The 26,769-nt window shown below is 21.1% G+C and overlaps 1 protein-coding gene across 2 annotated transcripts in view; it reads left to right on the top strand.

Annotated features, from left to right (window-relative positions):
- The window catches only part of LOC122498341 (patched domain-containing protein 3), an 80,326-nt gene that overhangs the window by 21,607 nt on the left and 31,950 nt on the right, over positions 1-26,769 (top strand). For both annotated transcript variants that reach the window (XM_043606036.1, XM_043606027.1), the window contains exons 2-4: positions 22,428-22,704; positions 23,095-23,305; positions 23,477-23,662. In XM_043606036.1, coding sequence (XP_043461971.1) covers positions 22,428-22,704; positions 23,095-23,305; positions 23,477-23,662 — 674 coding nt within the window. The remainder of the gene's footprint in view (positions 1-22,427; positions 22,705-23,094; positions 23,306-23,476; positions 23,663-26,769) is intronic.

The following is a 26,769-nucleotide window of genomic DNA, read 5'->3' as shown; positions in this document are numbered from 1 at the left end:
ATTCAAAAAATTTGATCGACATATTGAATCCACAATTTAGCATTTAGAAAAACGAACATCAAATTCGAATACAGTGACCCCAAAAAACCCCGGGAACCGAATTTCGATCGAAACGCATAAATTTTGAAACTATCCGCCATATTGGATCTAACATTTTGAATTTTGTAAAACGAACATCAAATTCAAATTCAGCGACCCCAAAAACCCCTGAGAAACGAATTTTAATCCAATCGCATCAATCTTGAAATTATCCGCCATATTGGATCCGCCATTTTGAATTTTGAAAATCTGACCTGATATTTGTAATCAGAGACCCCGAAAACCCCCCAAGTAACGAGTTTAAAGCGAATTTGAAATTTTTTTATTTTTTGAAGTCGACATTTTGAGTCCGCCATTTTGAATTTTTTAAATCTGACTTCAGATTCGGATTCAGCGACCCCAAAAACAGTAGTATGTACTTCGCTACTAAAATCAAATCATGTTTAGTATTTTTTTTTTGAGATGGCCATATATGGCCACAGACGCGAAGGTGGCACGACTTTTCGTGGCCATATATGGGCCATGGACTGTTAAGGGGTTAATTCAAATTTAGAGAGTACTATTTAAATTATCTGTTTTCTACTAAAAACTATAGTAAAATTTACTAACTCAAAAGTATTTTTATCAAAAAAAATATTTTTCAGTATAAAAAATATTTTTTACTGTTTCAAAAACGATAGTTTTTACTTTATCAAAAACGAAACTTTTTTTATTGTTTTAAAAAAGTTATGTTTTGGTAATTTTATTGTATAAAAATAAAAAAAATTCCTGTATTTGAAATGTAGATTAATTTATTTAAACAGTAAAAAAAATATATTTATTTTGAATCAATAAAAAAAATATTTTTTTTTGAAAACAGTTAAAAAATATATCTTTTTTGAAAAAGTAAAAAAAGATAATTTTCATCCAATTGCAAATAGTAAATAGTAATTAAATTATAGTAATTAATTTAGTCACTAATAAATACTAATTTTTACTAATTTAATAGTAAAATTTACTAATTCAAAAGCAAAAAGTCAGTCACTAATTTAAATTTACAGTTTTTCTAAGAATATCGAATTTAAGACAAAAAATGTATGAAAAATGTTGCGATGCAACGTTTTGATTCCTTTTTTGTCTGAATTTGATATTCTTAGAAATACGATGTTAGTAAAAATTTTTACTAATTAGTAAACATTTTTACTAATTAAAATTTAGAGAGCGTTTTAAATAAAAATGAAACTTGATTTATAATTACTATAAAACAATAAAAATGCGAGTCGAAATTTAATATTCTTTGTAAAGTTAAAAATTCTAGTTCGACACAGAAACAATTTTATAAATTAAGATTAGGACAAAATTTAATTTCAAAGACTGAAATTAATTTAAGCTACGGCTTAAAATAAGATTTAAAAATTTATAATTTTTATCTTCATTCAGCGATTGAAACTTGAAGAAAAAAATAATACATCTTTTAACTTTTTTAAAAATAATTATTATTCAATAATTCTTGACTTTTCATTACATTTATTACAAGAATTAAGAGAATTAATTTGGTGAGATTTATGTAACTGGTTTTTTAGTTACTTTTTTATTATTTGCAAAAAAAAAAATTAAATTTTACGTTTAGAAACTTCGTTTCTCATGACTGGTTGGATGTGCGTCATTTCATCGTTCTGAAAGTGTCCGCACTCTTTAACGATATTCAAATATAAAGATTATTTTTATGGCAATATATTCATTTTTTTAATATTATTTATTAAATGTATTTTTCATAACTATAAATTTTATACTTTCATCAAATTTATATGACTATAATTTTACCTATTACTTATTAGTTATTAAATATTACATTTATCATTTACAAAATTTTGCTATTAATGATATTTGTTATTTATTAAATTTACCATCAAAATTACATTTATTATTTACGAAATTCACTATTAATGATATTTGTCATTTATTAAATTTACCATCAATTACATTTATTATTCATTACTTTTATAGTTTATTAAATTTACTATTAATTATATTTATTATTTACTAATTATTAATTATTATAATTTACATAATATTTAACTTTATTTAAATATTATGTAAATAAAATTATTATTCAAAATTTATTAACTTTTAAAAGATATTGCTTATTTTTCCCTCGATATTTTCTATTTACAGAAATAAAGTCTTGGGTTTTAAATTATTAAATTCTTCATTTCAATCAAATGTTTCCGATGTTAACTAATTACCTTGATAATGAACTGACAATGTCATTTTACTTTCACTTCATTTTTCAAACAATCAGAAGGATTCGTGTAAGAAATTACATTTTACCAACAATGTATAAAAAGAATTCCATAAATTTAAAATATTTTAAGTAAATCAGTAAAAATAGAGTAATGAATAAAATTAAAATAATAAAAGTAAAAATACCTAACATATTTTAATCCAAATGAAATTAAAACAAAATCACAGTAAAAATGTCTTATCAATTTCACTCTTTCTACTTTCGTTTTGAAAATAAACTTTAAACCGCAATAATTTATTTTTGAAATTCCTCATTTTATCATAAAATGCGAATAAAGTTCGAATCCATTCACTGTTATAAGAGTAAAAGTAAAAACCAGGATAAAATTTCAATTATTTTAATTGAAATTATCATCATCACATTCTTTTCTTTTTCATTTATATTGACTTATTTTCCATGAAATGAATTGTTTTTTGCACTTTTCTATTATCTAAAAAGCGCTCCAAAGAGTTCTTCCTGTATTAATGTTATTCCATCATGAAATATATAGATATATACAACACTTTCTGTTCCTTGTAACTTTTAAATGCTAAAAAGTAAAAATATAATAGTTTTCGAATGTAGGCATTGTTACATCTTGTATTTATTTACTTAACTGTTTCAGGAAGCGAGGGAAAATATTTTTAATTCCAAAGTCGGGAGTTGGATAAAAAAAATTTATTACCACTTTTTTCTATGTCTTTTCTTTATTTATTTCCTACTGTATATATAGTCGAAGTGCAAAACTATATAACATTGGCAAGAATTAAATTCTATTATTTATTCTGCGTTATTAAAATGAAGAAACTATGCGTGACGTGTATATAATTCTATATAATAAAGAGATGGTTCGATAAATAGTCAAATAATTTCATTATGAATACACCTAGTTTTTCTTTATTCCATAATGAAAGGTATAAACTTTTTTTTTTATTTTTGATATCATGAACTGAATTTAAGTCACTATATTATTCATTATATTTGGAAAAAGTGGAAGTTGATACTGAAACTTTCCCTAACTGTACGTTATGTTTAGAATTTTAGATATAAATATATGTTATGTAATAGTTACTCTAGTAACAAAATTAGTTGTTTGCTTAGAAAATTACACCCTTTCATTTTTTTTTCTCAAAATTTTTCGCTATTTTATGCACTTTTTTTTTATTCTCCTCCTAAATTAAATTAAAACTTGCATTTTAAATGTCAAAATAGAAAATACTCAAAATGTCAATCATCACCATTTATAAGTAAAGAAATTTTTTTATGTAAAATTTTCTAGGTACATATGAAAATAAATAATTATTTTTAAATTTTATTTCATTTATTTTAAATATCAAATTTTTTGTATTAAAAATAAATAATTCTTTTATTTGAATCGTAGATTTATTAACTTCCTCTTTTTCTTGACACAAAAATAAACAAGTTCTTTTTTTGTAAATGAAATAAAGAAAGGAGTCTATGATTTCCTGCAATTTGATGGCAATAATATTTTTTTGAATAAAAAATATTTTGTCATCGTTTCAAAAAAAGATATTTTTACTGTTTCAAGAAAAAATATTTTTGTATTTTTATCAAAAAAATATTTTTTATCTTTATCTAAAACGGAATTTTTTTATTGCTTCAAAAAAGTTATCTATATTTTGGTAATTTTATTGTATAAAAATTAAAAATATTTCTGTATTTGAAATGTAGATTAATTTCTTTAAACAGTAAAAAATATATTTATTTTGAATCAATAAAAAAACATTTTTTTGGAAACAGTTAAAAAATATCTTTTTTGAAAAAGAAAAAAAAATAATTTCCATCCAATTGCAAAAATTAATAGATTCTTTTTTTAAATTTATTAAAAAAAAGAATTTGGTCATTTTTTTACACACTGAAATAAAAATTTATTTGATTCAAATAACTGATGAATTGACTATTTATCAATTGAATATTTACTTGAATCAAATAATATTTATTGGAGTCAATTAAATGGTATTTGCTTCAAATATGGAAATTATTGGTTCAAGTAGCATTTAATTGACTTCAATAAATATTATTTGATTCAAGTAAATATTTAATTGATAATAGTCAATTAATCGGTTACTTGAATAAAATTAATTTTTTTTCAGTGCAGTGCAAAAAAAAAAAAAAAAATTAATAAATCTACATATTTATCAAGTAAAGAAATTATTTATTTAATAAATTAAAAATTTAATGCTTTAATAATAATTTTTTATTTTTCTAACACGCAGAAAAAAGTTTATATAAAAAAATTTCCTTACTCTAATATTATTTTTTAACAATTAAATTGAAAAAGAGAATTAAAAAAGTAAGAAAAATATCAAAAACTATCCTTTTTGAAATAATAAAAATATCTATTTTTGAAACAATAAAAAAAATTTTTTTTTGAAACGGTTAAAAATATTGTTTTTGAGACCAAAAAAAATTGTTTGATACAGTAAAAAATATCGTTTTTGAGACAAAAAAATTTTTTTTTTTTGAAACAGTGAGAATAATCTTTAAGTTTGAAAGGAATAAGAGGAGACTGTTTCTTTCCAGTCGGCTAACAATAATATTTTTCGATAATATAAAAAAAATTGTGTTCTTGTTTAAGAGAAATATTAGAATATGTCCTGGATAAAATTTCTATATCTTGTCGCTATAAAAGAGAGGTCGCGAACCTTGTACGTCATTGCTTATTGCATATGATAGAGTCGTGCAGTTATTTTGCAATCTGTGTGTAGCTGCATAAAATATAAATACCTGCATACATTCAAATTGGATTGCAATAGATCAGTGACAGTCAAGGCAGTCAAAAAAAAATTATTGTTCACCTCTGTGGTAATTAATATTACACACAATGTCTAGATCTAGGTTACAACTACTTTTCCTCCTCGACAATATTTTCAAAAATCAGAAAGAAAATTTTCTATCAAATTTTTTTTTAGTTATACTTTTTCATAAAAGTAATAATATGAACTCACTGATTAATATTTTGTTACTTATTAATAATTACTCGTAAATTATTACTATTTATTGTTAATTAATAATTATTTTATTATAATTAACAATTACTACGTAATTAATTAATTATTACTATTTAAGTAATAATAATTGCTCATGAAGCTATTGTTGATTTCTTTATTATTATTATAATTAACAAAGTGAACTATTATTAATTATTTATTACTAATTAATTAATAATGGCTCATAAATTATTACCAACTATTGTCAATTTTTTTATTATAATTATAATTGCTCATAAATTATTACCAATTGCTGTTAATTATTATTTTATTATAATCAACAATGTGAACTATTTCTACTTAATTAATTATTACATATTAATTAATAATTACTCATTAACAATTACTAAAAACTGTTAATTATTTTAATAATTAACGAACATGAACTATTATTGATTATTATTTTATAATTAATAATATGAAAATATTTTCCCCTCACGGGAATCGAACCCACGACCTAATAACACATTCTAGAACAGCACGATAACCACGTAACCACGTCACAAGTGTAAAAAATAATATAAGTTATAAACTATTACTATTTATTGTACTACAGTTAATCGTACAAACTATTACTAGTTAATTAATAATTACTAATTAATTATTACTAAATATTATTAATTATTTGATTATAATTTATAAATAATATGAAATTAATATACTATTAAACAAGCATTTTCTTTGTTTTGTAATAAGAGGCCTAAATACGAAGAATTCTACGATAAAGATCATGATAATGAATAAAAAATTAATTGTAAGGAATAATATAATAAATAATAAAAAAAGTAGATTAATTGTTTTCTCAAAACCATTTTTTTTTGTAAATTTGGTTAAATAAGTAATAAACCGGTTTTAATTTCGCATAATAAATTTTTGTTTGGGTTAAGGTTCCTTATGTAATTTGTATCGTGAAATGCGACCTGAATATAAAAATATTAATGGGTATACATACATACATACAAGTGAAAAGAAAAGTAGGTAGATACATTAAATAATTAAAAATATTTTGTAACTTTTGCCCCCTTTTGAAAAGTCGTTTTCTTAAACAATATATATACAATATATAAATATATTCTTTTTTGCGTTACATAATATTTTTATAATAAATAATACGCGCGCTCAGTATTAAAATAATAAGCTATTGAAAAATTTATAAATGAAAACCTATATATAAGTTTGAAAAGACAATAATAAAATAGTAAAAGGTAATTGCTCACTTGTTGAAATATATAACTATATCTATACATTAAATTTGCATTTTCTTTTAAAAGTCTATTCTCTGTGTATGTCTCTTTCTCTTTAGAAAATTACTTCATATAATCTACTTTTACAATTTTATGTTTACACGCGAAATTCATTTAAATTTCCGTTTTCATATATAGAATATTTTCCTTTTGCGTTTATTTTACAATATTCTGGACCGTCAAATTTTATTATTTTTGAAATAAAAATATGTGAATAATACGTAAAGTTAAGAGAGAATTTCACGATCTTTGGGAATAAATTGCTTAAATGTTTTATGCACTCTTTTGTCATATTGTGTAAATACTGAAACAAATGCGGTGCAATTTATGACATAATACACACGATTTCGATAAGACATTCGGAATCACAATAAAAGAAATAGTAAAGAAAAAAATTTTTTAAAATACTAAAGAAATACTAAAAAAAAATACTAAAAAATCTAAAAGCTTTAGCTTTTAGATTTAAAAAAACAAAACAAACAAAAACAATTAAAATAAAAAATAATTAATAAAATAATAAATAATAATAATAATAATAATAATAATAATAATAATAATAATAATAATAATAATTAATAATTAATTTAAACAATTTTGAATAGGAAAAATAATTGCTAATATTTAATTCTCTGTATTTTTAAACTGATTAGCTTTTTTCTAAAATGATTAGCGATTTTTGAAACAAATTGGATTTTAGTAATTAATTCAGAGGGTAATTTAAGCAACTATTTACTAATTTTACTATTTTACTAATTTACTAATTTACTAATTTACTAAATTTTATCAGCAATAAGAAAAGTTTTTAAATTTGAAAAAAAAATTTAATATCCAACTCATTTGTTGCTTATAAAAATTAGATAATTATTTTTAGCTAACACAAGCTCAAAAAATTGCAAGTACAACTAATTTTTCTTTATCAAATACCAAAAATCCGCTAAAATCATTTTTTTATTTATTGACAATTAACAAATTTTGAATGAATAATTTTTAAAAGTTTCACTAATTGAAAACAATGAAATTCGTCCGAATAAAAAATTTTACTGCATAAAAATAAAAAAATTGTGTATAGCGAACAAAAAATGTTTTCCCCCTGTATTTCAATTATTAAAATTTACATTTTTATTAGTCAACTAATAAAAAATTTTTAATGGATAATTTTTTAAAAATTCTACTAATTAAAAATAATAAAATTCGGCTAAATTTTAAAGCAAAAAATTTTTAAAAATTGTGTATTCCAAAAAAAAAAATTCTCTCCTTATTGTAGTTGAATTTTAAAAAAGAATTATTGCATATTTTTTGTTAGTCAATTAATAAAAAAATTTTTTAAATTTTAGTGACTGTACATAATTAAATTCGGCTAAATTTTACAGCATAGAATTAAAAAATTTTTGTGAAACAGACAAAAAAACTTTTTACCTTGCAGTTCAATTCTAAAAATTTATCATTACACATTTTTATTAGTTAACTAATTAAAAATTTTAAATGAACAATATTTTTTCAATTTTTAATAATCAAATTTAATAATTCGATTATTAAAAATAATCAAATTCGGACAAATTTTACTGCATAGAGTTAAAAAAAAGAGAAAATAACAAAGAAAATCATCGATTAATAGTTATAATTATTTAAATTATAATAAATAAATCTATAATTGAAATGAAATTATAATTCAATATTTTTCTAAAAATTTTCTTTCTTAAAAATAATAAATAATTCAGAGAAATATTTGAAAATAATAATAAATAAATATTATAAATGATCGAATGTCACTGATTTCTTTTTTAGAACTGAAAAATTTTAACGATTAATGAAACTTCTTGAATTTCTTTTTTTTTTTTTGCTACATTCAAAAATAATCTTGTCAATAAGATTTAGAAAACGAGAGTAAAACTTTTTTCTTTGTGCGCCTTTCCTTTGTGCCCATTTTAAAGCAGTGTCAGGTGTTCATCATGATCATCAATTTTTTCCGTTGGATATATCTAGTATCCAATGAAACACCTTTTTTGACCTGCTTTTCATCTTCAATGAATTCCCCCAAATTTTCAACAAACATCACGTCTTCAAACGTGACATTAAGAAAAATTGAGAAACTCCACATGATTTTTCATTTTTTCGTCAATTTTTTTTTTTTTTTGCATTCGTCACTAATGTCTATAAAAAAACGATTTTTTAAATAAATATATTTGAAGGAGAATTTATCTATATTTTATTTATTTATTTATATTATAATTATTTCCTTATTTTTTATACTTACATTATTTAGATATTTATATTTTTATACTTATTATTCATTAACATGGGAAAAAATTTGTTTGATTCAAATAATCGATTACTTTTGTATTATCAAATACATTCTATTGTTTGAAACAATAATTTCAGTATTTGAAGCAAATGGCATTCAATTGACTTCAATAAAAATTACTTGACTCAAGTGAATATTTATTTAATAATAATAGACAAGTAATTGGTTATTTCAACGAAATACATTTTTTTCAGTTCATATTTTTAAAGGTATTTATTATTTATTATTTATTTATGTATTTATCTATTTATACATTTTCTTAAATCAGTATTTTTATTTCAATATAAACGGTACTTGCCCTTTCGTATACTAAAATACTCTAAAAGTTTTCAAATATTTATTTAGTTAATTTATTTATTTATTTAGTTTCAAATATATTGAAAAGAAATCTTTTTCGAAATTATTAAAAATATTATATGTTTTCAATAAAAATTTTAATTAAAGTCAACTTTCAATATAAAAACAGTTTGAATTAAAAATAAACAAAAATACAATAAATAAATAATAAAAAGTAATTTCTAAAATCGTTAAGTCATGATTAATAATTACTTGACAGTTTTTCTGTATTGTGCGATAATAGAAAAAAGAAAATGTAATTTAAAAATTGCTCGGTGTCAATAATCTCGTAAAAAATAAAGAGGACTTTAATCAATAAATTTTTGTTATTCTTTCTTAATTGTCATTAGTCTTGAGGAATGAATCATTTATTCAATATTGCGATAGTTGAGTTTTGCATTACAGAAGCCAATATGCAGTGACAAATACGAGAAGAGAATTCATTATTAATTTATTATTAAATGTCAACAAATAAAATCAACAGAATCAAGAATTTATAACAATGGATAATTTTTTATTATTAGAATTATAGAATATCAATATTTCACTAATGAATAATAATTGCCTTCAAGTTTTTTTCTTTAGAAAATGAAAAAGTTATTATAATAAGCAAATAATAAACAAATATTAAGTAGTAAATAATAATTTTAATACATATTTTAATGAATAGTGAATAAATAATAATTATTCTTTCAATTTTTCGTCAGGTCGCTTATAGATAAATAAATAAATAATAAACTATGTAAAAAATACATTAATTACTAATAAATTATAAATAATAATTTAAATTGTTTAAACTCGTGTAAATAGATAAATAATAAATAAATAAAGAGTGATTGAAAAAATCTAAAATCAATAAAAAAAACGTATAAAAAATTAAGGAAAGAAAATCGAGAAAAAAACTGGAAGATTAGCGAATCGCGTAGAATATTCTATAGATACTTTTCTCTTTCACATTTAAAAGTGAAACTTAAAAAAAAAGTGAAGACACTTTTCAGAAAAGTGAAACTGTAAAAAAATAAAAATTTTCCCTCTTTAAAAAACATGTTAAACAAAAAAGACACAAGTGAAAAGTAAAAAAGCTTAAGAGGAAAAATTAATTGGAGAGGAAATGAGTTTTTCAATCTTACACTACTTATAAAATTGAAAAATACTCCTTTCGTTGTATTATTTGCTTTCTCATTAAAATAAAAATTGTATATATTTTCATATATATATATATATATATAGAAAGAAAGATAATGTGAGCTTGTTCCTCATTAATAAGAATCGCGTGCTGATTCCTCTATAACTTTATAAAATGTGCGTTCATGTATACAAGAAAACGAATGTATAACGATTGCTCGTGATAGTTATGTTTATGAGAAACTGAATTAGTGCATTTATGCTTCATGGCGCAAGTTACTAATCGTTTTTTTCGCACTAATGCTCTACTTTTGCTGTTAGCCTTAATCTAATTTTTTCCCCCCCATTTTTAATATATTTACAAGTCCAGAATTTTTAATTCGTCCTGTCGCTGTTATAAGAGAAAGGCGCGAATTTTTGGCTTCGAAATTAAAGGGTAAAATATGGAAAAAGAATTGTTTTTTAATAAATTAATAATAATTAATTTTATTTATATTAATTAATAATTAATTAATTAATGATGAATTAATTAATAATTTATTACTTTGTAAATATTAAGTAGTTAATTAATTTGTAACTATGATTAATAATTATCAATCTACAACTAATTAATATTTATCAATTTACAACTATTTACCAATTATCAATTTACAACTAATAAATAATTATTAATTTTCAACTAATTAATAGTTATAATTTATAACTAAATAATAATCAATAAGTTTATGAATAATTAGTAAATAATTACTTTGTTAATTTGCAACGATTAGTAAATTATTAATTATTAATTAATTATAAATTATTTATTTATTATAAATTATTATTATTATAATTATTATTCATTAAGTAATTATTTATTTATAACTAAATAATAATCAATAAGTTTATGATTAATTAGTAAATAATTACTTTGTTAATTTCCAACGATTAGTAAATTATTAATTATTAATTAATTATAAATTACTAATTTATAACTAATTAATATTTATCAACTTCTTAATTAATTAGTAATTAACTATTATTTTCTTAATTTATTAGTAATATTTTGATTTTTTTCAAAAAATAATTCATTAATTATTTTACAACTTTTTTACAACTCCAACAATCGGAATAACAAAAAAAAGTCTTGTCTTTAAAATTTAGAGAAGAAATGTAATTACAGAATGAATAATTTGTGTATACTTTTTTTCATTTCTGTTTGCTGCATACTCTTTGCTTCTTTTAATGAGTTTCTGGAAATGGTTTTTCTGCGCAGAGATAATTGTTTATTATTATTTAACAAAACAATTATTAAATAATAATAATTTTTCAAAAGAATGTAAAAATCATACAATAATTATTTATGGTATTTGTTTTCTCGTGGATTTTTATCGACTATTTTTTTTTCTTCTTTTTTTTCTATTCAACCTGTATTCTCTCATTCAAATTTAGAAAGTATAATGAAACTATTTGGGAGGAAGATTTCACGATCTCATATACATATAAAAAAGTGAAATTTCTAAATCAGATTTAAATACAGCATCCAAATAATGAATCTACATTGCTTCATAAAAAAAAGAAAGAAAAAGGAGATGACGACTTTCGATATCAAATTTTTAAATGAATATCAATATTTAGGCATATTTAAAGTGATAAATCACAATATTTATTTGTAGTAAATTAAAAATAAATCGAAATAAATAAAAATATTTTTTTATTCTAAAACTTCCTTTCCTTTAATTATTTATTTTGTTTTTTATTCCTATTGTTATTTATTTATTTTTTTTATTTATTATTTACTTTAAGCAATAAATAACACAAAATATTTATACTCAAATTAATAAATAAATATTTTTATTTTTATAAAGTAATAGGCAACAATTTTCTTAAATTTATTTATTATTATTTATTTTGTAAAGCAAAATTTGTATCATCAAGAAATAAAATCTATTCTAAAATTATTTATTCAAATTAATAAAATAAATATTGTGAATTTATTGCTATTTAAGTTTTTTGTCAAAAAATTGTACACTCAAAAAAATTATATTTGAATCAAATACTCAATTTTTTTGTATAAAACATATTTTTATGTTTTGTTAAAAAAAATTTGTTTAAACGGAAAAAATATTTTTTTGATTTAAATAAACATTTGGTTGAGTTTAACAAATTTCGCGTTAGAAGAAAGAATTAGTTCATCTGAAGCAAATTTTTAAGTTAAAACAAATAAATATTTGGTTGAGTTGAGTTTAACAAATTTTGCGATCGAAGAAAGAATTTATTCGTTACAATCAGTAATTAAGAAAAATATTATTAATAAAAAATATTTCGTTCATTTGAACATTTAACTTGTGGATCATCATCAGTACTTCTTTTATATTTTCTTAGCTGCTAAATTTGCAGTTAAAAAAAATTACTAAAAATCAAAATAAATTTTCTTGCACTAATTATTTAATTATTTATCGCTAATTCGAAATTAGAAAGCAAAAATTCAAAAAATAAATTTAAATTTCATTTCTGAAAAGTGAGATTGCAAAAAGGTGTACAACTCTCGAAGGATCAATGATCTTTTTACGCGACCTTTCTCTCTTTCTCATTCTTTCTTGATTGTTAAGTCACGAGTCTGGAGGACAGGGTCAGGATCTAAGAACTCACGATCGTGAGATTAAATTGTCTATATACATGTTAATGGATTTCCCTTAAGAATTTTCAGGACAGGTTCGCGCGCATATAAAATTAGAAAAAAACACCATATCAATAACTTTGACCTTTAAAAAGATCAGTTGGTCGTTTCTTTCATTAAAGTCGCTTAACTATTACTTATCACTATACACTAGGTCATAAGTGCAAGTCAACACTGTTTCTTATCGATTTGTATCTTTGACTTATAAAAGTTTTTCAACATTTTTTCTTTTTTTTTTTTCAATTTTTCCATTATTATTGAAAAGTGTTTTTGTAGGTCAAACATGTTCGCAATAAAACCACGTGCCCAATCAATTGAGATAAATGGAAGAAAAATTGATATCTTAATTAAAAAAATATTTCTACACGATTTCTTTATTATTTACTTTTACTATACAAAGAAGTTTCTACTCTTCTATTTTCCCTATAACAAAATTTTATATTCTAGATATATTGAAAATTAAAAATCGTAAAAAAATGAAAATTGTATTCGAAACGGTTTGAAAAAGAAAGAATTCTCTCGGAAAATAGTTTCATTTTCATTGAAAAGAAAATAAGATTTTATTGCAACTGCGCGGTCTCATTTCTCTTATTGCTGTATAAAAATTTATTGATGCAATAAAAGAAGAGTTGCAAGGACATTTCAACGCAGATCGAGAATTATGGAAGCTCATAATAAACAACTCGAGTCACTGCACGAAATGAATAATAATTTTAAGAGCAAAAAAAAAAATGAGTACAAAAAAATTATTTTCTCTAGAATATTAGAAGAACATCGAAGGCAAGATATATTTATGTGCCAAAAAGAAGAAAAATTATACATCGGGTATATAAAAACTGTGAAATTTTGCAACTATGAAGAGATGCTGCCGCCGGTGTCAAGAATTTCTATGCAATACGTAACAGCCAAAGAAATTTTCACGCCTCAATGAAAATCGTTTCATTACTTTTTTGTTGCGAAATTTTGTAATTTCCCGTTTTTGTTGATTTAAAGTGCAGCAAAAAAAAAAAAATTTAGAAGAGAAAAAAATTTCTGAGAAATTGATGAAAGTATTTTAGGGAAGGAAAGACAAAATTAAGAAAAAGAGAGAATTTTTTCTGATTAAAAGGAAAGAAGAAAGGAAAGATACCAAAAAAAACAAAAGAGGAAGAAAGAACGAAGAAAAGAGTACAAAAAACGAAAGAAGTAAAGGAAAATTAAGAAAAGAAGAAAAAATGAAGAAAAATTAGAAAAGAGAAAGAAAGGAAATAAAAAAAAAGAAAAATGAAAAGAGAAAAGAAAAATTGAAAAAATAAATAAATTAATTAAAGAAAGAAAGATAAGAAAGAAAAAGTAAAGGGAAAAAGAAAATAAAGAAATAAAGAAATCAACTTTTTGGTTTGAATAAAATGTTTTGTGATATTTTGAGCCTTAAAAAATATATAAAAGTAAGAGAAAAAAAAGTTAAAGAAAAGAGAAAAAATAGAAATTAAAAGAATTTAAAGAAAAGAGGAAGGAAATTAAGAAAATGTTTCGTGATAATTTTGAGTCTTAAAAGCAAAACAGAAAAAAAATATAAAGAAGTAAAAAAAAAGAAAATTAAAGAAAAAGGAAAAATTAAAATTAAAATTAAAATAATTTAAAGAAAAACATAAGAAAGTAGCAGAAGGAAAAAAAAATTATAAAAATGTTCCAGGAAACTTGGAAGAAACATATAAAAAAAATTATAGAAAAAGATGAAGAAAAGAAGAGAAAAACGAATTAGAAAATTAAAAAAACAAGAAGAAAAATAAGAAGAATTAAATAAAATTAAATTTTAAATTTAATTAATTAATTTTTAATTTAAATTTTAAATTTAATTTAAATTTTCTTCAATTCTTTTTTTAATTCTCTTTTACTTTTATTTTTCTACTTTTTTCTTTTCATTAATTTCCTTTTTTCTTATCTTTCTATTTTATTTCTCTACTTCGTTATAATCAGTAGTAAAAGTCAGTAATAATCAGACATTACTATTTGTAATTAATTTTCAACAGTATAAAAATGAAACAATATTTGTAAATATAGGCATAAATGTCCCTATTATCCCACAAATTATCAGTAGTACAAGTCAATATTAATCAGACATTATACTTTTAATATTTAATTTTCAACCGAATTTTACAATTTCTTTTACGTAATAGAAAAAAATTAAAGAAAAAGAAAAATTAAAACAGAAAAAAGTCAAACAAAAAAAAGGAAAAAGTGTAAGAAAAAGAAAATTAAAAACAAAAAGAAGTTAAAGAAAAAAAGAAACAGAATACAAATAAAAATATAAAGGGAAAAAATTAAAAATTAAAAAAAAGAAAGAATAAGATGAAGTTAAAGAAGAAATTAAAGCAAAAAATAGGAAGAAAAATAAAAAGAAGTTTATAAGAGAAAAAGAAACTAACTAGAAATTAAAATTAATGATAAATAAAAAAAAATAAATGATAAAGTAAAAAATATAAAAAATGAAAAAGGGGAAGATTAGGAAGAAAAATAAAAAAAAGTAAAAAACACGAAGTAAAAGAAGAAGAAGAATAAAAAATTTCAAAAAAGGGAAACAAAAGGAAGAAAATAAAAAATAAAAAAGAAATTAAAGAAAAAAAATAAAAAAAAAATAAAAAGAAGTTGATAAGAGAAAATGAAAATAACTAGAAATTAAAATTAATGATAAATAAAAAAAAGAAATGATAAAGTAAAAAATAGAAAAAGGAGAAGAATAAGAATAAAAAGTAAAAAACATGAAGAAAAAGAAGAAGAATAAAAAATTCCAAAGAAGGGAAACAAAAGTAAGAAAAGAGAAAAAAAAGAAAAATTAAAGAAAAAGAGAAGGGAAGAAACAGAGAAGAAATAAAAATACAAGGAAAAAGTGAAAGAAAGAGAGATAAAATGGAAGACAGTCAGGAAGAAAGGAAGAAAGGAAAAAAGAAAGAAAGAAAAAAAAGAAGGAAATAAATAAAAAAACAATGAAATGACGAAAATAAAAGAAATGTGAGAAAAAATATGGGAAATATTCGTCGAAAATAATTTGACGTGAAGAAATGAGTAATAGACATATAGTCATTTGCATTTTACTTCCGTAATCTGGTGGAAGTGAGACTATATGGTTACAGATGTTATTCAATAGGTTAGGCCTTAATAAGGCCGTAGGCTTGTTACCCAATGAAGTTGAATAACTTTCACCGTTCAGGAATATATACAACTATAATATAGTAGAGCGGCGTCAAACCCGACAGCGGCCTTTGAACTTAAAAACTAGCCGCATCAACATTAACATCCTCATTCCATTATTCTTTATTGTACCTGCGAAAGTACTTGCGAGATTGAATTCTCAATCTCAATTATTATCATCATCGCCATGCATTGAAAATAAATACAATTTTTTTTATCATCGCATCTCTCTCTATATTCTAAAAATAAAGTGTCTATACAATATGAAAAAAAGGATTATTCTACGCAGCGTCAATTCAATATATAAAAGCACACACGAAACTAGTATTATAGTAAAAGGCACTATTTTTTCTTTTTTAAAACAACTTTATCATAAACCATTATACTTTGCCATATTCAAATGATGTAATAAGATAATCATAATAATGGTTACGTAAATTTTTATTACAATGAAAAATATATGGCAAAGTCTATGTCATATTTTTTCTGTGGAATCCCTATGAAATGTGAAGAATAAAAAGAAGAATGGAAATTATATAATGTTTACAAATTAATATTTTTATTTTCATTGGTGATGGAAAAATTGCAGAAAATGAAATAAATCACACTTGTAAACGAGAAGAAAAAGTGAAATAGAATTTATTTATTTACAAAAATAAAACGGGATCGTAAATAATTCATAATGAAATAAATTTTATCCGTATAGGTACTAAATAAATAAATAGTGATAATAAATTAAAAACCTTTCTTGCAATTATTTGGACCTAAGGCCACAATTAACAAAACAATATTTAACAAAAATTAATGTCCTTGAAAATACGAAAATTATAACAAATTAATAAAATAAATAAAGCTAATACAGAAAAATAGATGATTTGCATAAAGTGAGGTTTAAAAAAATTAATTTTCAAGTTTACAAAGTTTTTGAAAAGTAAAATTCGAAATTATAATTCTTTATCGACTATTCGTGTTCATTACCTGGTGATAAGAGTAAAATTCAGGTGATAAATCACTCATGAAAGGAGAAACAAAGAACATTTTTTTTATTGTTATAACCAATAAAAATTTGCTCTCATTAATCGAATTTTAATTTTTTAAAAATTGTTTCGTGATATTTCGGAATTCAAAAGCAAAAAGTACGAAGGAGGAAAGAGAAGGAAATAGAAATGAAAGACAAGAGAAAGAAAATAAAGAATGAAGGAAAGAAAAATATAAAAAAAATTGAAGCAAAAGAGGAGGAAAAAGAAAAACAGAAAAAAAATGAAAAAGAATAAGAAGAAAAATAAAAAAAAACAGAAAGAAAATGAAAACGAATAAGAAGAAAAATAAAAATAAAAAATTAATGAAAAGTAAAATTAAATTCAATATAATGAAGCAAAAGATAAAGAAAAACAAAAAGAAAATGAAAACGAATAAGAAGAAAAATAAAAAGAAGTTAAAGAAAGTGGGACAGAAAAAGAGAAAAAACTTGAAAAAAGAAGAGAATGAAGAAACTAAAAAAAAAGTTTAAGAAAAAGAGGAAAAAAATAAAAGGAAATTTAAGAAAAAGGGAAGAAGTTAAAAAAGACGAAGAAGGGGGAAATAAAAATGAAGTTAAAAGAAAGGAAGAAAAAGAAACATGAATAAAATGAAAAAAAGAAGAAAAAAAATAAAAGTAGAAAGAAGTTAAAAAATAAGAGAAAGAAAAATTAAAATAAATTAAAGCAAAAGAAAAAGAGAAATAAAAATAGAAAGAAGTTAAAAAAGAAGAAGAATTAGAACAAAAGACGATAAAGAAAGAAAGTTAAAAAATAAGAGAAAGAAAAATTAAAATAAATTAAAGCAAAAGAAAAAGAGAAATAAACATAGAAGGAAGTTAAAAAAGAAGAAGAATTAGAACAAAAGACGATAAAGAAAGAAAGTTAAAAAGTTAAAAAATAAGAGAAAGAAAAATTAAAATAAATCAAAGCAAAAGAAAAGAGAAATAAAAATAAATTAAAGCAAAAGAAAAAGAGAAATAAAAATAGAAAGAAGTTAAAAAAGAAGAAGAATTAGAACAAAAGACGATAGGAAAAAGAAAACAATTTATTGTTTATCGTCTCTTGTTCTAATTCTATTCTTCTTCTTTCTTTAGAAAGAAGAATTAAGAGAAGTTAAAGTAAAAGGGGGAAAAAGTAGGAAAATTAAAAAAAATATTAAAGAATGAACAAAGAAAACAAGTAGGAAGAATAAAAAAAATTAAGGAAGAAGATAAATAAATATAGAAAGAAACTAAAAAAGCGTAAGAAAAAATAAGAAAATAATATAAAGTTATAAAGAGAAAGAAAAATAAAAATTGAGAAATAAAAATAAAAGGAAATTAAGAAAGAGGAAAAAGGAAAAAATAGAAGTTATACAGAAAGAAAAAGTAAAAGGACGAAAAATATACGAAAAGAAGTAGAAAAGAAGAAGAAGGAAAATAAGTAGAAGAAGGAGAAGAAGTGGAGGAAAAAAAAGAAGAACTAGAAGAAGAGGAAAAAGAAATAAAAGAATAAAAAGAAAAGAATGTTCTGAATTTTCCTACCCAAGAAAATTAGAAGAAACTAGAACTAAAAAAAGAAATTTTTCCACAGCCACGTGTCTTGTACGTTAAAATCAATGTAAAAAGTAAAAATTAAATTAACAAATAATGAAATTCACGAGATGATGACTGATAAGAATTTTCTGAACCTTCTGTTTTCTCGACTTAAAAACACTTTTAATTGCAACTTTATTTCAACTGATTGAGGCTAATTGCTTAGTTTTGCGCGAGCGGCATTAAAAATGTTCAGAAAATTCCTTTCTTTCTCAAAAGAAATATTTTATGCATTTTACGAAGTGAGACCTGCGGTAAACATCTTCTCGAGCTAAATTAAACTGAATCAATTATCATCGTATACACTGTAAACTTCATTTAATTATCCTATAATTGGATAATATAAACATTCAATATTTTCAATTACAGTTAGACTGCGAAAAGAATAATCGCAAATTTAGTGCACGATTAAAGAGAAACTGTTTTTGTCAAAAATTCTTTCAGATATTTTATTCTCTTTTTTTTATACAATTATTATTAATATTTAGCATTGAAGATTTTATTGATTAATAAAATTTTAATTCTGCGAAAGCTACAATGCACTAATAAAAAATAGACAATACTTTTCTTCGTATTATTATAATTGTGTCGTCATTGGTAGAGTAATGAATTTTTATTTGCGAATTTACTGTAAGTTTTGTACTGATTATTAATTTATAAATATTAATATTATAATAATTCAAAATTAATATTTACCAATAACTAATATTGATAATTTTGATATTAATTAGTAGTATTAGTATTACTAATTAATATTAATATTTATTATTAATAATAATTAGCAACTAATTAGATAATTAATAAAAAAAGATAATTAATTATTAGATATTAATTAGTAATATTAATGATTAAAAGAGTTAATAAATTATTATTTCGTTTATTGTAAATATGTTTTAGTGTCACTATTATTTATGATAATTAGTTAAACTAATTGTAAACCTAAAATTCTCGAGGTTACAATATTATTTATTCGTTTATATGGTCAAAGTAATTCAACGTCCAAGGAAAAGTTGAATCAGCAAACTGATTAATAATTAAGGACTTTTAATAGTTCACATTATAAAATGAATTTATTTTTAAATTTCAATGCCTCTCGAAATTTGTTTTTGCATTTACGGATTGTATTTAGATTTACAGATATTTTTAAATAATAAATATTTTACCCTTTTGTTCAGAAAAATAAGCAAACAAACAAAAATAATAAACAAAAGGAAACTACAATCACAAAAAACATTAGAATTTACAAAAAACTACTTATTGAATGAATAAAATAAATTACCAAAATAATAGAAATAAAATAAATATATAAAGTAATAGAAATAGGATAAATATAAAATTGTAAATTGTAAAATAAAATAATATAAAATATTAATAATATTAATTATATAAAATAATATTATAATTTATAAATAATAAAAATTAACAGCTAGTAAAATAATTTAATAAACTAACGATTTCGAAAGAGAAAATAAAAATATCAAAAATAATAAATAAACAATAAAGAAAAATTTCATTCAAGGCAATAAATTAGAGTAAAACCAAAAACAAGAAACGAAAAGTGATAAAAAAAAATAAATATTAAATAGGTTGATAATAAATTTATATGTACTATCAGTTGACTAAAATGTAATTTTGTTTACAATATCGAATAATGAAAACATCAAATAAAACATAAAATCATTGTTAAATAAATAAATGATATTCTAATTATACTTGAAAATGTGTAAAAACGCGTATAATTATTGACAGTTAATAATATAAAACTTTTGTTCTCATATAACTGCACTTTTAGATTTTTAATTCATTACAGATGCAATTTTGCATTTTCATTTAATGAACTTAATGACCCGTAGAGATATAAATTTATCAATACTTCAATGACACAAGTAAAATATTTTTAGCAACAAATAACAAAATTATGTTGGAAAAATTAAAATAATTATTGTAAGCAAGAAAGTGGGAAAAATTTGACAAAAATTAGAGATTAATAAAGTTTATTAATAATAAATAAAGTTTAATAAATCAAAAATTAATGGTTTAATTACTAATTAATTTATAGTTTATTAAAAATTAAATAATTAGGTAATAGTTTTATTTATTTATTTTATTATTTATTTACTAGAAAATATATTACGCGCTATTTTAAATATCAATTTCAATCTTTGAATAATTTAAGATTCAAAATTTAAAAAAAATTCTCTTATTACCTAATTAATTATTATTTATTTTTTTAAAATTGAATAAAATTCTGCGCGAGAATTCAATTTATTTTTAGCAGAATTTTTATACAATTTCTCCAAAGAATTCAAACACTTTCAAAAATTTTAATAAAATGCTGGGAAGAATTGAATTATTTTAAAAAAATTCTAATAAAATTTAATAAATAAATTTTTAATTGCAATTTTTAAAGAACACGATTATTTAAAAATCTTTAAAAAATTATTCAAAAGAATTTAATTATTTTCAAAAATGATTAAATTCTTCGTAATTATTCAATTATTTTCAATATTAATTTTTACGTAATTTTGATTATTCTGACATTCTTCAATTAAATATATATTAGAAAATAAAAACTTTAAGAATTAAAGAAAAATTCCATTAAACTTTTTCGATAAAAAATTAATTCTACAGAATTGTTAATTAAAAGTATGAAAAGTTCAAATTTTCTAAAAGATTTTAATTTGAATTTCGGAGAAAAGTTTATAAAGATTATTGAAATTTTGACGAGAATTTTTTTTAACTTTTGAACATAATTGAATTTCTGCGAAGAATTTTATTACTTTAAAAATAATTGAATTTTTGTAATTATTATTTTATAAAAATCATTGGATTGAGTAACATTTTTGAAAATTATTGAAATTTTGCCAAGAATTTTATTAAAATTTTTGAAAATAATTGAATTTTGAAGAAGAATTTTATTATTTTTAAAGATAATTGAAATTTTGACGAGATTTTTTTTAAAATTTTTAAACATAATTGAATTTCTGTGAAGAATTTTATTAATTTGAAAATAATTGAATATTTGGAATTATTATTTTATGAAAATCATTGAATTGAGTAACATTTTTGAAAGTAATTGAAATTTTATCTAGAAATTTATTAAAATTGTTGTAAATAATTAAATTTTTAAGAAGAATTTTACTAATTTGGAAAATAATTGAATTTATGCAATCATTTGTAATTGCTTCAAAGTTCAATTTCTTTTAGTGTTGAATTAAAATTCTTCTATAAATCCATTATTTTTAATATTCAATTAAAAATATATATTAAAAAATTTAACTAATTTCAGAAGAATTGGAATAATTAAAATTTCTCAAAAATTTACGTTCTTTAAAACGATTTCTAGTCAAATTCATTCAAAATTGAAATTTTACAAAATTTCAAATTAAAATCTTTTGAAATTCATCAGTACTTATGAAAATTGTAAACGCAACTTTTTTCGAAAATTTAATTAATTTTGAAATATTTATGTAAAATTAGATTTCAAGAATAAACTTTAGAAAATAACAATTTTCCAGGATTCCCTGAATTTTCCAGGTTTTTTCAAGGTTTATAAAATTCCCTGACATTTCCAGGTTTTCCAGGTTTCCAGGTTGAGTGGCAACCCTGTAATTAAATAATTAATAGTTTAATGAATAATTGTTTATACTCGCAAGTAAACATGGTTTAATTTTTCTGTTTCAGATGGGGTGCTCGAAAAAATTTATGGACAACTTTTTAAATCGATCTTTCTACAAACTTGGCTATATTGTTGGTGAACATCCAGGATATTTTATAATAATTCCCCTTCTCCTCGCCTGCATTTGTTTCACAGGATACCAAAGAATTGAATACGAAATCGATCCCGAATATCTTTTTACCCCAATAAATGGTCCCGGAAAAATTGAACGCGCTGTTGTTGAACAATATTTCAATGTCAATTATACTCATAATTTTAATCTCGGTCGCATTACGCGAGCAGGTAAAAATTTTAATTCATTTTTATTTACTTTACACTAATTTCGTCTCTTTTATAAATTTTTCTCCATTTATTCACGGTTTATTTTTCTTATTTGCCATTTTAATTAATTGCTTTATTTACTGATTGAGTAAAATTAAAAAAGATACAATTAAGTATATAGTTTTTAAAAAACAAAATTTAAAACGAATTTTTGAAATAAAATTACAATGGAACAAGAAATATTCTGAAATTGAAAAATTGCCAAGAACAGAAACTTTAGGAAAATTTATTTACTAATTGAGTGTAAAGTTTTTGTTTTCTTTTTTTTTTGGATCAGTGACAAAATTATTTTTGTCAAGTGTATAAAAAACGACTTGAAGTTAAATGTTTCTTTTCTCACTTTGAATTTAGGCCGATTTGGTCACGTGATAGTGACGCCGAAAGATGGGGATCCAAATTTATTGCGAACTGCAGTTTGGGATGAATTACAGTTACTTGACCAAATTATTCGAAATGCAACTATAACATTTGAGGATGAAAATTACACTTTCGATAAAGTTTGTGCTCGATGGCAAAATAAATGCGTTGAAAATGATATTTTGAATCTCCGTCACATAATCCCGTGAGTTGTCTTCCAACTAATAGTTAATTAACTAAATAGTTACAATTTTAAGTTTTTAAATTTTATATTTTTTAATTTTTTGTGTATAATTTAATTATATGTCATAAAATTTTGAATGTTTAAATTCCGGCGAATTGCGGAAATAAGTGTGGAAATTTTATTTTTTTCCAGACAAGTAGAGAGTCATGAATTGAATTTAACATTTCCGTTGATGTTTAATCCGGTTACATGGGACGCGCATCTTTTTCCAATTTATTTTGGAGGAAGTGTTATAACGAAAGATTTGACAATTACGTCAGTACCGTCGTTGCAATTGGCGTACTTCCTCATTGCCGGTAGTAAACGACAGGACGCAATGTGAGTATTATTATTTTTCTTCTCCAAATAAAATAATCACCGAGAAGAAAATATAAGAGAAAAAAAATGGGATTTTCACTTTAAGATGAGTCTGAAATTTAGCGTCGCTAATCTATTATATGTATATATGTATATTCAAACTCTGCTCTTTTGTCAAATCCGTTGCGTAAAATAAATTCAGCAAAAAATTGATTTAAACACAAAATGTTGCATTTAAAATTATAATTTCTATTTTTTCTTATAAAAATTTACGCAAATAAGACTTTCTTTTACTGGGTTGTTATTAATTTTCATGATAAGGAAGTAAAGTTTAGCACGGTTGCCACAAAAAATTAATTTTGTTTTTCCCTGATTTCCAGACAAAATTTCGACATTTTCCCTGACCCTGAAGAATATTCTGATTCACTCTAAATATGATTAGAAACTCAAAAAAACTCCATAAAATGTTTTAAAAAAAAATTTATTTATTTACTAAAATTATAATAAAATTCGTTGTGAGAATTTAATTATTATTAAAATTAATACATAATTCAATAATTATTAAAATTCTTTACAGGATTTCAATTATTTTTTAATACAATTTTAAACAAATTCCTCGAAAAATAAAATTATTTTCAAAAATTTTTCTCAAGAATTCAATTACATTTGACAAAATAATGAAATTCTTCGCTGAAATTCAAAAATTTTCAAAATCTACTATTTTAATAAAAGTTCTATAAAGAATTTAATTATTTAAATAAAATGTAATAAAATTTGTTGCAGGAATTGAATTATTTTTACAAGTAATAAAATTTTTCACACGAATTCAATTATTTAAAAAAATGTAAAAAAAAAAATTCGTTGTAGGATTTCCATTATTTTCATAAATTATAAAATTTTTCAGAGGATTTTAATTATTTTTAATACAAAATTTAAAATAAATTCCTCGAAAAATGGAATAATTTTTAAAAATATTTTGTAAGAATTCAATTAGATTTCACAAATAATGAAATTCTTCGTTGAAATTCAAATATTTTAAAAATCTACAATTTTAATAAAAGTTCTGAAAAGAATTCAATTATTTAAAAAAAATGTAATAAAATTCGTTGCAGGAATTCAATTATTTTCATAAATAATAAAATTCTTTACAGGATTTCAGTTATTTAAAAAAAATTATAAAAAAATTCGTTGCAAGAATTCAATTATTTGCATAAATAATAAAATTCTTCACAGGATTTCAATTATTTTTAATACAATTTTAAGTAAAGTCTTCAAAAAATGTAATTATTTACAAGAATTTTATTAAAATTTTTCGAAAGAATTCAATTATGTATTAATTATTTTTAAAAATTCATGCTACAATGCTTTTAATATTCAATTATTATCTAAAATTTAAACTGAAATTCTTTTTGTAATCAATTTTTATTAGAAAATTCTACAAAAATTCAATTATTTTAATAGGAAAATAAATAATTGAATAAATGAATGTTTCTCAAAATTGAATTATCATAAAGAATTTCATTAAAATTGTATTAAAAAATTTTTGAAATTAATTGAAATCTTGCCAAGAATTTTATTAAAATTTTTAAAAATATAACTGAATTTTGGAAAATAATTTTTTTATTTATAAAGATAATAATTGGGTTTTTGTCGAGATTTTCTTGTAAATTTTGAACATAATTGAATTTCTGCGAAGAATTTTATTACTTGAAAAATAATTGAATTTTTGCAATTATTATTTTATAATAATCATTAAATTGAGAACAATTTTTGAAAATAATTAGAAAATTTTCTAAAATAATTGCATTTTGGAGAAGAATTTAATTATTTTTAAAGATAATTGAAATTTTGACAAGAATTTTTTTTTAATTTTTGTAATTATTCATTGGAATGAGTAACATTTTTGAAAATTATTGAAATTTTGCCAAGACTTTTATTACAATTTTTGAAAATAATTAAATTTTGAAAAAGAATTTTATTATTTTTAAAGATAATTGAAATTTTGACGAGATTTTTTAAAAACATTTTTTAACATAATTGAATTTCTGCGAAGAATTTTATTACTTTGAAAATAATTGAATTTTTGCAATTATTATTTTATGAACATCATTGAATTGAGTAACATTTTTGAAAATAATTGAAATTTTGCTAAGAATTTTATTAAAATTTTTGAAAATAATTGAATTTAGAAAAAGAATTTTATTATTTTTAAAGATAATTGAAATTTTGAAGAGAATTTTCATAAATTTTTTAAGATAATTGAATTTTTGAGAAGAATTTTATTACTTTTGAAAATAATTGAATTTTTGCAACCTATTATTTTATGAAAATCATTGAATTGAATAACATTTTTGAAAATAATTGAAATTTTGCCTAGAATTTTATTAAAATTTTTGAAAATAATTGAATTTTGAAGAAGAATTTTATTATTTTTAAAGATAATTGAAATTTTGAAGAGAATTTTCATAAATTTTTTAAGATAATTGAATTTTTGAGAAGAATTTTATTACTTTTGAAAATAATTGAATTTTTGCAACCTATTATTTTATGAAAATCATTGAATTGAATAACATTTTTGAAAATAATTGAAATTTTGCTAAGAATTTTATTAAAATTTTTGAAAATAATTGAATTTTGAAGTAGAATTTTATTATCTTTAAAGATAATTGAAATTTTGAGGACAATTTTCATAAATTTTTGAGAAGAATTTTATTACTTTTGAAAATAATTGAATTTGTAACTTTTTCAAAATTAAATTTTTTCCAGTACTTTAATAAAAATCGCTAACTTTTCCCTAATTTCCCTAATTAATTTTACTTTTCTTGACTTTTTCCTGATTTTCCTGAACTGTGACAACCCTGTTTAGAAAAATGCAAGAGCGTAAAGGAAGTAAAAATTTTTCCTAAGTTATTAATTCCCACTAATGTTTATAATAAAATTTCCTAACATTTTACTAAAATTTACTTCAGAAATAATAAAATTTACTCCGCCCTGAGAAAAATTTCCCAAAGAATATATTTTTACTCAAGCGGAAATATTAAAATTTTCTTTCAAAATTTTAATAATAATTCCTATTCAAATTTACCCCAATATTTATATTTATAGTAAAAATTCTAGACAGTCTCTTC

Source organism: Leptopilina heterotoma, unplaced genomic scaffold (genome assembly GCF_015476425.1).
Source record: "Leptopilina heterotoma isolate Lh14 unplaced genomic scaffold, ASM1547642v1 Lhet_10, whole genome shotgun sequence".
Taxonomy (NCBI): Eukaryota; Metazoa; Arthropoda; class Insecta; order Hymenoptera; family Figitidae; genus Leptopilina; species Leptopilina heterotoma.
Note: the sequence above shows the minus strand (reverse complement) of the source record. Positions and strands in the feature narration are given on the sequence as shown.